Source organism: Artemia sp. Qi Xiang Cuo, chromosome 7 (genome assembly GCF_049724085.1).
Source record: "Artemia sp. Qi Xiang Cuo chromosome 7, ASM4972408v1, whole genome shotgun sequence".
Classification (NCBI taxonomy): domain Eukaryota; kingdom Metazoa; phylum Arthropoda; class Branchiopoda; order Anostraca; family Artemiidae; genus Artemia; species Artemia sp. Qi Xiang Cuo.
In genome coordinates this window covers 13,520,464-13,536,732 of record NC_142800.1, presented here as the reverse complement: position 1 = coordinate 13,536,732, position 16,269 = coordinate 13,520,464, and the positions used below count along the sequence as shown (strand labels likewise).

General features: G+C 34.0%; 1 protein-coding gene across 1 annotated transcript in view; it reads right to left on the bottom strand.

Annotated features, from left to right (window-relative positions):
* The window catches only part of Ppn (proteoglycan-like sulfated glycoprotein papilin), a 264,027-nt gene that overhangs the window by 211,054 nt on the left and 36,704 nt on the right, over positions 1–16,269 (bottom strand). Inside the window, exons 8-10 of the mRNA XM_089091753.1 lie at positions 13,901–14,143; positions 10,131–10,320; positions 1,708–2,480 (exon numbers count right to left, since the gene is read on the bottom strand). Of these exons, the coding sequence (XP_088947879.1) occupies positions 1,708–2,480; positions 10,131–10,320; positions 13,901–14,143 (1,206 nt within the window). The remainder of the gene's footprint in view (positions 1–1,707; positions 2,481–10,130; positions 10,321–13,900; positions 14,144–16,269) is intronic.

The following is a 16,269-nucleotide window of genomic DNA, read 5'->3' as shown; positions in this document are numbered from 1 at the left end:
GAAACGGGAATATAGGTAAAAAATATTTGTCTTTTCTTTTTTTTTGTCTTTATTGGTCATCATGCTGATGCCACTTTTTTACATTGGCGATTTAAGAGATTATTGACTTTATTTAAGTGATTATATTTATACTTAACATTTTATTCCCACTTTGGTGTCTCAAGTATTTAGAAAATATTATAGGTTTCATAGAGGTCTCAGAACTATTCCACGAGATTATTGGAGGAAAAGCTTTACTTAAATTGGATACTTTTTTTCTTTTATTTTGTCTTTATTTTTCTTGTGTTCTTTGTCTTCTGTTCTTTTGTTTTATTTTTAAAATCAAGAATGTCATTGCTCCCACTTTTGATCATTTAGTTACCATTCCTACGAAATAGGCAAATTAACAAGACGATTGTTTCCCATCAGTTATCGACTTTCATAATATCGTGAAAAAGCAGCTACAACGTTTTTGGTAGTTAAACCCGATGTCTTTTTCGTACATCGATATTTGTGTGAGGTGGAGGGGGCACTTTTTCCCCCGGTTACAAATTTTGTCGCGGCTAAAAGTATTTTGGTAGTTAGGTATAATTTATTTTTATTGTTAATCCCAGAAAAATTGAAAATTTAGAATCTTTGTGACACAGAAAGGCACGTGCACAAATAACTATGTCACAGTGAAGGGAAAGGCGAAATGCAAAGTGCCACATATGGTAAATTATGCGAAAATATACTTAAGGGAAAATCACAATATTTCCGAGGCCTTCAAGTGTGACGGCACTAAAAAATAACCTCATGGCGAACACAATTTTATCTTTGTCTCAAAGAAAAAATACCATTTATTTCATATCATTTTTTTCAATTTTATTCCATTTAAAATGTTATTAGACTTGGACTAGAACTATCTATACAGTAAAATGTAAAAAATAAACCTTATGCAGATTCCTCATCATAGTACGACAAAAAAAGGGGCCAAAAATAAACAACAAAAATATGTTCTTTTTTATGACATAATTTATGTTTTTCCCAATTATAGTCAATCTGTATTTGCCGCCACTTTATTTTCTATTTAAATTGGAAATAAATTTTAATTCTTTTTCTTGTCGTGACACTTTTGAAATAAGTGTCCGACCTGTTTTGAATACATGCTTGAATTTCGGTAGCATACTGTCCAAAATCAAGAAATCCTACACTAAAATGCCAAACCAAATCATTATTAATAAACCAATAGTTCTTCGTATGATAGTTTTTGATTTAATTTCTTTTTCCTTTGTACGAATTTCCTCCTAGGGCATGCAGGAGAAGTCCAGCGCATTAGCAGTCCATACTGACGGGATTGGGAAAAGAAAGCCCCACGGTCTTTCCCAAAGGAGTCTTGAAACCCCTCGTCTCCCTTTAATTTAGCTTTAACTTTGAAAAACTGTTGATAAGCTGAGTTCAACTATGCTAAGCCATTCCATTTATGCCTCATATTAGCTTCCATATTTTGCCCTTTTTTGGTCATATTTTGGTGACAATATTTTAGGGAGAATTAACACTATTTTCGACGATGAAACTAAACAGTGCCGTAAGAGTTTTTTTTTTAATGTTAATATAAACATTTTAATTCAAAAATAAGTGTGTATGAAACTCAAAAATAACGCACATCATAACCAGGAGGATGATAATCTAGCCTTTATATTCAATATAAAATAAGTAGTAATATGTTGCTTCTTATATTTCTTGAACAATAGCAAATCCTGAGCTTACTTCTTCACCAGATCCAGAATCATCACCATCATTACATGACTCAAGACTACTTATGTTTCTAGTATCTGAGCCAGAGCCTTCTATTAAGTCTTCCGATCCCAACGCAACTATTTCACCCTCTGCACTTGAACCTAAACCTTCTGCACTTGAGTTTATGCCCTCTGCACTTGAATCTATGCCTTCTGCACTATCATACATTTTTTCTTCTCTGCTTTCATCGATCACTGCCTCTGCACTAACTTCTGTGTCTTTTTCTTCACTCACCTCTAGGATAGCTTCGCCACTAGAATCAATGGCTCCTTCTGCACTAGCATCTAATCTATCTTCAACAGTGTCTAGTATTCCTTCTGCACTAGCGTCTATTCCTTCTATACCAGTGTCTGGTAAGCCCTCTGCACTTGTATCTGTGGGTATTTCTGCACTAGCATCAACTTTGTCTTCTGTAGTTGCACCTATAGTACTTTCTGCACTTCCATCTGTTGCTTTTTCTGGGATACTTTCAGTCAAGCTTTCCAAACTATCTTCTATTGTTTTATCTTCGTCAGTGCTTTTAGCATCCTCAGCACTGTCGCTAAGACTATCACTGGGCTTTTCACCAGAACTTATGTCTCCTTCAGCACTCCCGTCAATAGTATCAGAACCCTCCGTAGCACCATCTGAGCTTAAATCAAGGCCATTGATACCTTCAAGACCGTCTTTGTCCTGACCAACGAAACTGGATCCAATTTCTCCAGAACCATCAATGGAAACCCCTACGAAAAAAGGAAAATGAAGTGTACATTTGATATCAAGACGAAATTTCAGATCTCTTGTTGTTTGTTTTTTTATTGTTGTTATTTTAAAATTCTATATGAAAAAGCAAAGTAACTTTAGCAAAATTATTTTAGGAAAACAAACACGGTGAAAATACTAATATTGATACGGTGAAACATGGTTGAAAGGGTTGAAAACGGTGACACAAATACTAATAAATATTGATCCTTGAAAAATCAGAGTTGTAAAAAGTGAAAATTGTCAAACTAATAGTAGAAAAGAATATTTATATCAGATTTACTTTTATGTTACTTTCACATTATATTTATATTACTTTTATTTTATATTCATATTAGTTTTATATTAGATTTAGGTAATTACCTATGCAAAGAAAGTAATTTCGCGAATCTCTTACTGAAGTGAAAAAAAGGTAATGGCTATAATGTATTATGACGAGGTCTTTCTTATAGCCATAAAAGCACATTAACCCGACTGACAGCCTGACTGATATCGAGCTGTCAGTCACTTCTGCTAAAACTGAATTTCTTGTTTTTGATTGTCACCACCTTCCAGATGAAAAAATTCAGGTTGGCCCTGATTCAATTTTTGCTGCTGCGTCTCTCAAGTACCTTGGACTTGCATTTGGGACCTCAATTCGAGCAACACAGACACTAACAACAAATGTGTTGAGAGAGAATTTGAAAAAGTCTTATGGACTTCCTTCTATAGTTAAAGGCCAATTTGACAAAAAGCGCTTGTTCTGCTCTATAACTCGTTTTTTGCTCCTCATGTGTTTTTTCTGGTGTCATTATGGAAGTTTTTTACCACGTCAGAACGTCAACAAATTCATTCTGTCTGTTTCAAATTTTGCAAGTATTTTCTCCATGTTCCTATTTGGTCTCGTAACAGTTATATCTCCAAAGGTTACGGAGTTTTTGAGATACGTGATAAGATGGATATAATCGAAGGTAGATTCAGACAGCAATCTAAACCATTTGTATATTTTCCGGTGGGTTGTATTAATCGTTTGTGAGTCATTATTAGTGTAATTTTTAGTGCTTGCGATGATAAGTGCTTTTTTTATGAATGTTTCTTTCTCCTTGCTCCTCTGAGTGCATTTTTGTATGTATAGAGGGTTCAAATATATTATTATTATTTATTTTTTTTTATTATTAATAAGAAAACTGAACTACAGATTCTGAATATCGGTCGAGGTTTGATTTTGATACATTTTTATCTAAGTTTTAAACTAAATATACAAATTTAATTTTATTAAATTAATTAGTTCACATTTAACAAAACCTTTTAATTGTAATTTAGGTAATAGTCAATTAACTGATATAATTGATATAAATCAAGTATTTTGCAGTAAGCATCAAGACATGGCTAATATTAGGAAAAAAGCCAAGACAGATAGTCCGAGTAACTGAGAGGCAAAAATGTTTAAATGGCACGGGTTAATTTAAAAAATTTATTTAATCACACTGACGAAAAAAACATTTAATAAACGTCGTAAATTATTTAAAATTATTTATAATTGTCCACATAAAAAGAAAAAAAAATATGACAGGACTTTTGACTCAATAAACAGACACATAAAAATAGTCAAAATCAGTCATGAGAATTCTCAAATGTGAAACAGTTCGATGTCACAGAATTATTAGTTCTAATACAATAAATATATATATTAGATTTATCTATGATAATTTTTATGCACGAATGGACTTTTTCGCTTTGTTATAAATAAGACTAACAGACCCGTGTCAATCTATCCATACTCATATCCCTACTTCGTTATCAACCTTCCTAGCTCTCGTTTAGTTAATGAATTAATTTTTTAAGCTGGTTGAGGATGCAGTGTAATACTTTTTTCTGACTCTATACCGAAATCGGTTGAGAAAGAAATTATATGGTTTTTTTTACTATTTTCCCGGATATAGTCTACGACATTATAAAATGACAACAGAGTCAATAATAGATTATCCAAGACACGGTTACCAACTTGATAATGATCCAGGGTACAGTGTTAAAAAACTATAAAGGCAATATCATTTTTTTTTAAGCATGTGTCTCCGAAGGAATAAGGCGTGTTTTTTAAAAAACCTGTTAAGGTTGTAACATAATAACCAAATTAAGGGTTTGGTAATCAAATTGTTTATTAAAAAAATAGAGAGCTTGCGCCCGGGTCCGCATTGGTGTATCATGATTGGGTTAGGGGAGAGGGAAGGATGTAGGGTTTGGTAGGCTGATTTCACAATCTCATAATAGTACGTAGAGGCCGTGGCGGGCTCTAGGGGTTAAAAAATCATACTGACGGAATTCAAGTTGATTAGCGAAGAGCAAAGAATCTCTTCCCAAACAGTGATAATTTATAATATGAGACAAAAAAATTACCCGTGATAATTTAAAAAAAAAAAAGAATGACCCGCATACAAACTGTCAATTTATATAAGCTTACAGTAACAAGTAAAACTAAGGATGTATTATAACAATATAAAAATTAGGTATATATTTATAATTTTAAACTAAAAAAAAAAAAAAACAGAAAATCTTCGTATAACCAAACAGGATGGTTAAGGAGGCTCGTTTAATTGTTAATGTGATGTTGATTTAATGTCACTATCTGGAGATATCGTGATGGGATTTTTCATATAAAATATTAGAATGGATTAATAATTACTTTACTTAAAATTATACTACACTATTAAATAAAAATATATTTTTCAAAAAAAAAAACACTTTTAATAATACATTTATTACCCAATATGAAAAAAAAGAAATGGAGTGCAGCAAAAAAAAAAACAAAAAAAAATCAATCTTGCGCCATTACAAATAATGTAACTAACACGACGTAGAGTATGTTGCGCTGTAGGACCTGCAGATTTCGACAGCTGTCCCGCAAGCAGTCACTTTTTCCCGTAAATCAGGGAGGCCGCCTCGCGATATTAGATGACGGTTCCACAGAAGGAGGCACAAAAGGGAACGATGAAATTAAAAATAAGAAGTTCATATATAATTCAGCCATGTGGGATTCAGAATATAAAGAAAATAGTATAAAAAAAGAATATAATGTTTACAAAACGAAGAATAAGTCCCCCCTTGATGGTATCTTGCAATACCATCACTTTGAAGCGATTTTTAAATATCAAACCTGAATTTTTTTTTTTTTTTTTTGCATTATAAACTGTTATAGCCCGAAGTGTTTTGAGATTATTAGTAATATTAAGACCAAGCCACCGAAAAGAAGAGACACAGGGAATAGAGGAAAAACCACAGTTAAGAGGGAGACTCGCATTCGAATCCGTCTGAATTGGTCTGAGATCCAGCTGACAGCATATGAGAGCCCAGCTCTAGAACGACTGACAAGGAGAACATCGTCCGCATAAGCGAGATACGAGACATCAATTCCATCAGAGATGAAAGTCGAAGGCAAAGATGAAAGGGTAGGAGCAACACGTAACTTGAAAATAGTTGGAGATTGCACAACACCTTGACGGACCCCACGCCGAAGAAACACCTTTGAATCAGAAACTACTCCATTACATTTTATCCGAATAAAAGAGTTAGAATATCAGTACCGTAACAAAACGACAAAAGAAAGGTTAATATTGTTGGAAAAAGTGAATAGAGAGCATGTGAGTGGACTATACTATCGACAGCTTTCGAAAGATCAAGAGCACAGATATGAAGAGGCGGTTTATTATTAGCAGATTGCAATAGGATGGAAGCAAGAACATGATGGGTGTGCTGACATCCCAGCCTTTTTTGAAAGCCAAATTGGTTTTCACCATAATTAACATTTTCTGAAATGAAAGGGAGAAGAATATATTCAAAAATTTTGCTAAGGTTGTGCGAAACAGTAATTGGTCGATATGAACTACACTCTGACGAAGTTTTTCCACGCTTCAAAACCGAGGTGACCGTGCCACAGAGAAAACTGCCGAGAACCATAGAAGTTGATAAACACGTCAAAAAAAGTAGCTGAAGGTGAGCTATCAAGGTCGGGCAAACTACTTTCAGATGATAAGAAGAAATTCCGTCTTGATAAAACAGAGCTAGATTGCATGTTCTTAATAGCTTGACCAATATCAAAACTAGAAACCGGTAATACATTACTCTGAGACATACGACTAGGCAAAAACGACTCAAGAAGATTACTAAAAAGGTTTTCAACTTCCCGGTTCACCTTACCAAAAATATCATTATAATACGCATCCAAGTATGAATTGCTATAGGACTTTCAGAAAACTCACTGCTAAACTTATCCGAATTCAGAACATGAGACCACTCCTTTCCCGACGTAGGAATATCAAAACCAGATACCCCAGACTGCCGTAAGCATTTTTTTATGTGCCCGCTTGGTACTTTGCTTCAGATCGAAGTCAATTCCTCGATTAGGCCGACCGCAAGACACCCATATTCGCAACCAAAACTTAGCTTTATTCTTTACAACTTTTAATTCTGGGTCCAAAACCCATTCTGGTTTTCTAGTTTTAACTTTAATCTTTTCTAGAGGAACAACAGTCGCCTCTGCTTGTTTTAAGCACCAAATTATTTTATCATAATATTCATTAAAAGACTGCTTATCATTTGAAAAAAGGTCAGTAGCTTGAAGCAAATGGTAAGGAAGTTTTATAGAACCCAATAACGCGGACAACGTAGTAATATAAAGTGCAAAATTAGCTCTTCCCCAGTTATTCCTGTAAAACCACTTAGAACTTTTTTTAGATGGTCTAGTAGAACGGAGAGCGACTAGTGAAGCAGAGAACGAAATCGGGAGGTGGTCAATATCACGATAGTCTTCATGAACAAGAACAGTTGATAAATTAATATTTGGCGAGGAAACTACAGGGTCAATGTTAGACAAAGTTTCAGATTGGTGAATATATGAATAATCAACACTTTTCTCGACTATTTTATAAGCAGAAAAAGCATCAAGGACTATATCGGATCGAACTGACTAACTAGTAATATCTGTGTTGAAGTCACCAACAACTATGAAATCATAACCACTCGATAAACCACACAAGCCTGAAGATTTGTCGAGACTTTCATACACGCGTTTAAAGCGGAAATAACTTTTTGTTACACGGGAACACATTTATCAGCACAGTTTTACCAAACCGAACCGCAAGGGCAAGGGCAATTGCCATAAAGGAATAATTTTTGGCCGGATTGGATCAGAATGCTATCTACTATAAATTATGAAATATATATTCGGTTTAGAGCTATGAGAAAAGCTATCTACAGAGCCTCACACTTTCAGAGTCCCTACTCGCATGGTGGCGCATTTGCTTCAAATCTTATGTACAATCCATTAAAAGAAACGGTTATTATTAAACGCTTAGAAGCAAACGCTTCAGCTCGTTTTGAGTTTCCCTTGATTATTTATTATAAAGTCTTTATGTTTCGGGGTTAATTTATCTATCGAGGCTTTTTTCTGTTAGTTTCATTCTTTTTATATTATTTGATTTTATTTTTGTTCCTTCTTCTTTCGATTCAGTTTCTTACTTTTTTTGAACAACGTTCTACTTTGTTTTGACAAATTATCAGCCAGACCTTTTTCAGCTGCGACCTATTATGTCTTTTATACATTACGAAACGGTTTCCTCAGCAAAGATACAATCTCAATGGATTTATAAACAAATTGCAAAAACAATCAGCTAGACATTTTCCCTACTTGAATAAAGGTAAACAGTAATGTTTTTCTAGGTCAGTCAACTGTTTTTAGCTTCTGGAGATCGCCAGGAACAACAGTCGCCTCTGCTTGTTTTAAGCACCAAATTATTTTATCATAATATTCATTAAAAGACTGCTTATCATTTGAAAAAAGGTCAGTAGCTTGAAGCAAATGGTAAGGAAGTTTTATAGAACCCAATAACGCAGACAACGTAGTAATATAAAGTGCAAAATTAGCTCTTCCCCAGTTATTCCTGTAAAACCACTTAGAACATACTACAGTAGAAGTTTAAAATTCTTATTAAACCTTCCTAAAATACAGAATTTTTCCCAAATAGTTTCTCATGAGCTTTCAACTAGGATAGAAGAGGTGGTGAAACATGCGAGGTTGTTGTAAAAGCTTAAGAGTGTTCATTACGTCACTTGTACATCTTTACATAGAAACAAAGGCACTAATAGAAAAAGTTACACAAAAAAAACTCAGCAAACGCATACAAAATTTGTTTATATCCATTTTTGTTTCGTTTTTACGAGTCAGACAAACATTTCGGGGGGGGGGGGGGTCAAATCAAGCCACTATACAGAATTGGTTTTCTCAGCCACAAAGGGAAAGGTGATTTCTTCTGGTTTGGAGGGAAGGGTGTTCAAACCCTTAAAAATAGAATTCTCATGGTCAAGGTTTTTAACTATAAAGGAGAGGTCCTTGTGATAATTGTGAAGGGGTTATTTACCCCAGGATTTCCTTTATTTGTAGAAAAAATTTGAATAGGGGTATACTTTGTGCTGAGGGAATGACACCCCTCTTATTGAAATTTTTTTTAACGGGGAATTGTATTATTCAGCTATTGAAGCAATATAATGAAAGAGGTGGACTTAATCGTAAATACCGGTTATTTGATGGGGGTGAGCACCTTCATTATTTTCAGGGATATCATATTTTATGATCTGAAAATATTTGCCTAAAGGAGCCTTTATTCTCGAAGCAATATTATAATAAAACTAAACTTCAGTGTAATGAACGTTGGATTAGAGGGGTGGATGTCTCTTTAATATTCAGGATAACCCTGAATATATAGGGAATAAGTCAAATTTAAAAACAGATTTTTCCAAAAGAAACTAATTGTTTTTAATAAAAATTTAAAAAAAATATATTTTGTATTTGAGGGGGACTGTATTCCTCCCAGCTCCCCATTCTTTACGCTAAAATTTGTTTTTTTCCTTGAAGCTTCATAAGTGAATGCTTTAACACAGGAGGAATTCAATAGAAAATAAAATATATCTTCTGATTGCCTCGAATATAAAAGGGTTTAGTCATTTTCACTAACTTTAAGCAATCAAATTGTCACTTCAAAAATTTTTAGGGCAAGCTGTATGCAAAATTACCGACTTGCTACATCTGTCTCTTTCTAAAATGCTTTCAGAAAAGCACCAGTCAAACTTTACCGCAAAAACCGCGAAATGATGGGGGCTTGGATCCCCTTCTCACAAACCGGATAATAATCCTTTTTTTTTAATTTTAATATGACTCTTTACTTTATTTTGAAATCCATTTTTATTATTATTTTTTATAAAGCGGTCAATTTTCGGGTAAATCAAAGGATATGAAATTAAATACCCTTTTCTAAATTTCTAGAAATACAGATTCAAGATTTTATTGGTTTCTTTTATTACTTTTAAAATATATTATCAAAAATATGTTAAGAATGAACCTGATTTCAAATTATAATTTCTATACAGTATTCCAAAATCTAGACATAAAACTACAGTAGATTCTGCCAGAAATAGTGTTAATTTTATATCTTAAGAAGCTTTGAACTACTACTGATATCACAAAGGTGAGTCACCAGAAGCCAAAATAGACCGGAAACCAATCTCAGGCCATTGCAGGCCAATATAAAAATAATCACAATGTGGAGACAACAATCTTTATTTGTAAACGCCTCACTTATCCCAAAAAAGCATAAACTTACCCGATCCTAATTTGTTTTCATCCTCTTCTTCGCCCGAAGCATCTGGAGTTATTACTGAAGCTGTTGTGGACGTTTCTACGTCAAGGACTCCTGAGCCACTTTCAACTGTTGTTAATTCCCTAGATGCTAGGTCTTCTTCGATCATAGAACTTCCAACTTCTTCTATAACCTCACATATTAATTCCCCGGACTAATAAAAAAAATTGCATTTACATAACGTTAACTAGTTATAAATTACATGATAAAATTAAATAGCAGTTAGAAATGAATTAATGGAAAAATTTGAAAAAAACTTAAACATTTTAAGACTTTGATAATGTTACAGTCTAGTTCCTTGCAAAGGTAACCGTAGATTTCAGAAGGCCCTGGTTCCAGGGTCTTATAAGAGCTTATATCTTTCGTTCATTCCAAGGTCTTATATCTTTAGCACTAGTTCCAGGGTCTAATAAGGTAAATATTATGTGCAGTCCATACAAAACAAACAGTTAGTATTTGTAGTAAACACATCTTATTATTTGTAGTATTCATAGTCCATAGTCTATAGTATTCACACTCCATACTAGTTCCAGGGTCTTATAAGATTTACGATCCTCATGCTGAGGGAAAGCACGGTGTCATTATTCAGTCCTTTTGGATTTAGCAATGGTGTTTCTGGAGGATTTTGGTCTGATGCGTTATAGGCTAACTATGAATATAGCAGGGTATATATGCATATACAGGGTATATATTGGGTATATATATACAGTGTATATGAATATTGTATGTATATATATACAGGGTATATGAATATATATATTGGGTATATGAATATACAGGGTATATATAGCAGGGTATATATTGGGTATATATGAATATACCCAATATAGCAGCACATCATAATGAACTTAATGCTTCCCCGTATTTTTTGCAGAAAAAAGAAAAATTTAGACTAGTAAGAAGACGAAACACAAACGAGTGGAAACGTAATAAAAATAATTAAGTACTAAACATACATTAACATAATAAGTAACATAAGTAATTGGCTTGAAGATGAGAAAACAATAAAGAACCATACTTTTTTAAGTACACACCCAAATCGGTGGACCCAGAGTAAATCAATAGGTGAATGAGAGATGGATAAAAAAAGAGAGAGAGAGAAACAGAAAGAGAGACAGAGAGAAAGAACGAGAGAGAAGAGAAAAGAAAGATAAAATCATTTTTATTTTTCATGTTTTATTACTAGAGATAATTATTATTATATGATTACATCAGTATTATATTCTACATTACATTATTATACATATCCCTATTTTTCATAACAGCCCAGCGGCTATTTGTTGTTTTATTTTTATTTTTTTGGCATGGAGGCAATAGGATTTTATGGCCCGAGTTTTGACATAGTGTATGATCTGCTAATAATAATAGTAATAATAATAATGGTACTAATAATAACAATAATAATAATAGTAATAGTAATTATGATTATTATTTTGATAATAATAACTATAATAATATTAATACTGTTATTAAAAATGATAATTATAATAAAAATGACGATGATGATGATGATAAAAAGGTGAGTTGATTTCCCCGAAAATTGTCTCAAAATAAACTCTTTTGGATCTGTGCTTTAAGGAAGAAAACCACAATTTCTAAGTTTGGAAACAGACCTAGAAAGCAAGATCCCATTCCCACAATTCTCAGAACAGATCATCCGAAGTAATTAAATTGGCGTTATTGCATTTTTTTTAAACAAAATTTATTTACAAACCCACTAGGCATATGTCAAAATTATTAACTGGCGTCAAATTTTCTTTCATCTCATTTAGTCCTCAAATTTTTCAGAAGCTTCTTTCTACTTGTTTTTAAATGAATTAAATAAAAAAAACAAGTTTTTTTAACTGAAAGTAAGGAACGACGTTTTAAAATTAAAACGAGCAGACATTATTCCGTATATGAAAGGGACTCTGCCCTCCTCAACGCCTCGCGCTTTACGCTAAAGTTTTTTATTGTTTAAAAAAAATAGAGTTGTGAGAAAGTCAAACTTTAGCGTAAAGAGCGAGGCGAGCCCTTTAATATACGGAATAATTTCTATTCGTTTTAAGTTTTAACGTCGTTCCTTACTTTCAGTTAAAAAAACTTGTTTTTTTTATTTAATTTTTGAACGTTTTTGAATTAATGCAGGTTTTGATTTTGGCTCACCGTACATGAATAATTAACAGAAAATTTGCATATTAATTTTACTTTTTTTGGTTAAATGGCTTTCTCGAAACTTGTTTAATTTTATTTACGAACTTGTTTAATTTTATTTACGTAATAAATATACGTAACTTACGAATTAACTTACCTAACGAACTTCTATATTCATTGATTTTTAATACGTATATTAGGGGGTTCACCCCCTAGTCAATACCTTGCTCTTTAAGCTAAAGTTCGAATTTTGTTCCAATTCTTTAAAAATGAGCCCTTAATCACAAAGGCCTTTAATTAGAATAAAGAGCAAGTGTTAAATTAATAAAAAATATTTGGATTTATTAGCGAGATTTTGACTAGGGGGTAAACCGGATCAAATACGTAATATTTTCTGTTTGTTTAAAGTTTTGATCGTGCTCCTTAGCCTAATTTTAGTTGAAAAACTTGTTTGTTTTTTTTATTTAATTTCTGATCTTTTTCTTTAATAATGCTGGGAAATCCGGCGCCCCCTTCATAGCAATGTCCCTTCCCTCAAGAAAACTTCCTTCATGGAAAGATCCTCCCGTATAATACTATATGTTAACATTGGGTAAAGTTCATAACTTTCGGCCCTCCCCCCGGGGACTCCGGGGGATTAAGCCATCCGAAAAGACATATTTATCATATTTTCGACCATGCTGAACAAAATGGCTATCTCAAAATTTTGATTGGGTGACTTTGGGAAAAAAATGAGCGTGGGAGGTGACCTAGATGCCCTCCATTTTTTTTGGTCACTTAAAAAGGGCACTAGAACTTCTCGTTCCAATGAGCCCTCCCACGATATTCCAGGACCACTGGGTCGATACGATCACCCCTGAAAAAAAAAAAAAAAAAAAAAAAAAAAAAAAAAAAAAAAACGCATCCGTGATCTTTCTTCTGGTAAAAAATGCAAAATTTCACATTTTTGTAGATTGCTGCTTGAAACCTCTACAGTAGGGTTCTCTTATACGCTGAATGAATAATGATTTTCATTAAGGTTCTGTAACTTTTAGGGGGTCTTTTCCCCTTTTTTCTAAAATCAACCAAATTTTCTCAGGCGCATAACTTTTGATAGGTAAGACTAAATTTGATGGAATTATATATTTAAAAATTAAAATCTAATTCCTTTGATGTATCTACTGGTATCAAAATTGCGTTTTTTAGAGTTTCGGTTACCATTGAGCCGGGTCGCTCTTTACTTTCATTTCGTTACCACGAACTGTTTGATTATATCCTGTTACTCCCTCAGATAGTAGAGGAGAAATGGACAACAATTAGAGAACACAATACTCAATGAACCCCCGTCACCCTCCCTGGCCCCCTAAAAGCATATCGGTAAAACAAGTTTCCCATTATGTTTCGAAAAAAGAGAGTAAAAACATGTTTTTATCACCCCCTCCCAAACTGGCTCATAATTTGCCCCCACTGAACCTAAATCTTGGGGCTAATCATGATGAATTTATGCTTATTAAAATAAAAAATCCAATTACCCGCCCACCTCCACCCCCAAGCCTTAAAAAAAATTAAAAAAGAACGACCATAAACACTGTTACATGAAGACTAAACAAGGAGATGCCAACCTCTGCTTCGACCTCTCCAGATTCTTCAAAATATTCTTCTTCGTCTTCATAATCCTCATCTGTACAAACGTCGAGATCAGTATCTGGCAGTGGTGTTGTTGGCAAATCAGAGCAGTCATATTTATTGCAGGACTCTGTACCAAAAGGAATTTTGTCAGCGTCACAAGCTGTAGGATTTGATTCTCCATCTGTGATACAGAATATTTTACGTGCCATGATGCCACCTCCACATTCTTTGGAGCACTGAAATAGAAGAAAATAATTAGTTTGTTGAAATTTGAAAAAGGAAAAGTCAGCGGCGTCAATTGTGGCTGGGCTGAAGCATTCGCCCCTTCCATAGATTTCCCCCTCCGCCCATCTCCCTTAGATTCTGTAAATGCCTTTTTTTTAATTTCAATGCAAAATACCTTTTGGTATTTACGTTGGAACCCCCCCCCCCAAATTTGTAAAATTCAGTTTGCCACCTCATGAATATCCATGAATTGGCGCCCTTGGGAGAAGGTATAACTCAGAGGAGAATTTAGTCCATTATCCTAATGGTTCGCCATTCTTGGAAAGCTTTCCTAAAAATGCAGTTCGCTCCACAAGCCTGTATACTACCTAGCCAAAGTTAATTAGTTTAAAAGACAGTGTAAATTAAGCACAAATGCATAAACTTATTTTATGGTCAAGTCTCAATAATTCTTTTCAAATCAAAGAAGTATTAAGAGGCCAGTATATCCAAATATTCTTTTTTAACAAAAGCTGACTACATTTTAATTAAACTACTTCAACTCTGTTAAAGAAAAATGTGGAGTAAGAAACTCAGCTAGGAATATTAGCGAAAATGATTTAAGTTTGGTAGAAAAAAGGAGGAGTTTAAAAGAGGAGGAGAAATGAAAATAAAAGTGTACATGAAAATAAGAAAATAAGAGGAATGTATAAGAAAATAAGAGGAATGTATGGAAAGTAGAGAGAGAGCACTAAATATGAATTAAGGGAATGAAGTAGAGGATATGGATGAAATTGCTGAAGATCTGGATGATGCAGCCAGACGGAATAATAGTAAAATATTGTACTGGCATATTAGAAATCGAAACGGAGTGTTTAGTCTGGACTCGTGCCAATTAACGATGAAAACGGGTTGTCAGCTAGTGGTACAGAGAGTGATAAAGATAGATGGGCCGAATGCTTTGAGAATGTGTTAAACGTAACAAATTTACAGGAAATGACATATAAAAGAATAAAAAAGTTTGTGACACTGTGGAAGTGAGAAAAGATCTATTTTGCGAGGAAGAATTAGAGACAGTACCTAAAGATTAGAAAGTAATAAGCTAGATGTTGGTAGTGTAGTAAATGAGTGTCCTAACTATGGTGGTTTCGAAGTTGGAGATAGATTACTGAAGATTATGAATGTGATTTTGAAAAAGAGGAAGTACGTAGTAATTTTAGGAAAACTTTAATTAGACCCCTTTATAAGATTATTTGAAAAAAACTACTTTTTGTCAAGAGTGAAAGGCGCTGAGTTACAAGGTCGAACCTTAAAACTTACAGGGATTAGGAGGCACAGTTGGGGGGCTACCGCCCCCCCAACCCCCGCTTTCGCAGCCTTTAAATAAAAAATAAAAAAATTTAAACTGAAAGTAATGAGCGACATTAAATCTTAAAACGAACAGAAATTATTCCGTATATGAAAGAGGCTGTGCCCTCCTCAACGCCTCGCTCTTTACGCTAAAGTTTGACTTTCTCACAACTCTTTTTTTAAACAATAAAAACTTTAGAATAAAGAGCGAGGCGTTGAGGAGGGCACAGCCTCTTTCATATACGGAATAATTTCTGTTCGTTTTAAGATTTAATGTCGCTCCTTACTTTCAGTTAAAATTTTTTTTTTTATTTAAAGGCTGCGAAAGCGGGGGTTTTGGGGGGCGGCAGCCCCCCAACTGTGCCTCCTAATCCCTGTACGTTTTAAGGTTCGACCTTGTAACTCAGCCTCTTTAACTCTTTAGAAAACGTAGTTTTTTTCAAATAATTTCTGCACGTTTTTGTACAGTTTATTACTTATTATTGCTTGACTAACTGTTAGCTGATCGTGTCAGGAGTTAAAGTTGGGGGCTGCCGCCCCCAAACCCCCCGCTCTTGAACATTCTTGTGTTAAGGCTTTTAATTCCTGAATACTCAAATCACGTCGTACAGGGTGCCTCCTAATCCCTGTACGTTTTAAGGTTCGAACTTGTGACTCAGCCTCTTTAACAGCCCCCCAACTGTGCCTCCTAATCCCTGTACGTTTTAAGGGTTGACCTTGTAACTCAGCCTCTTTAACTCTTTAGAAAACGTAGTTTTTTTCAAATAATTTAGACATGAAGAGAAGACTTCCAAAATGTGGTGCACAA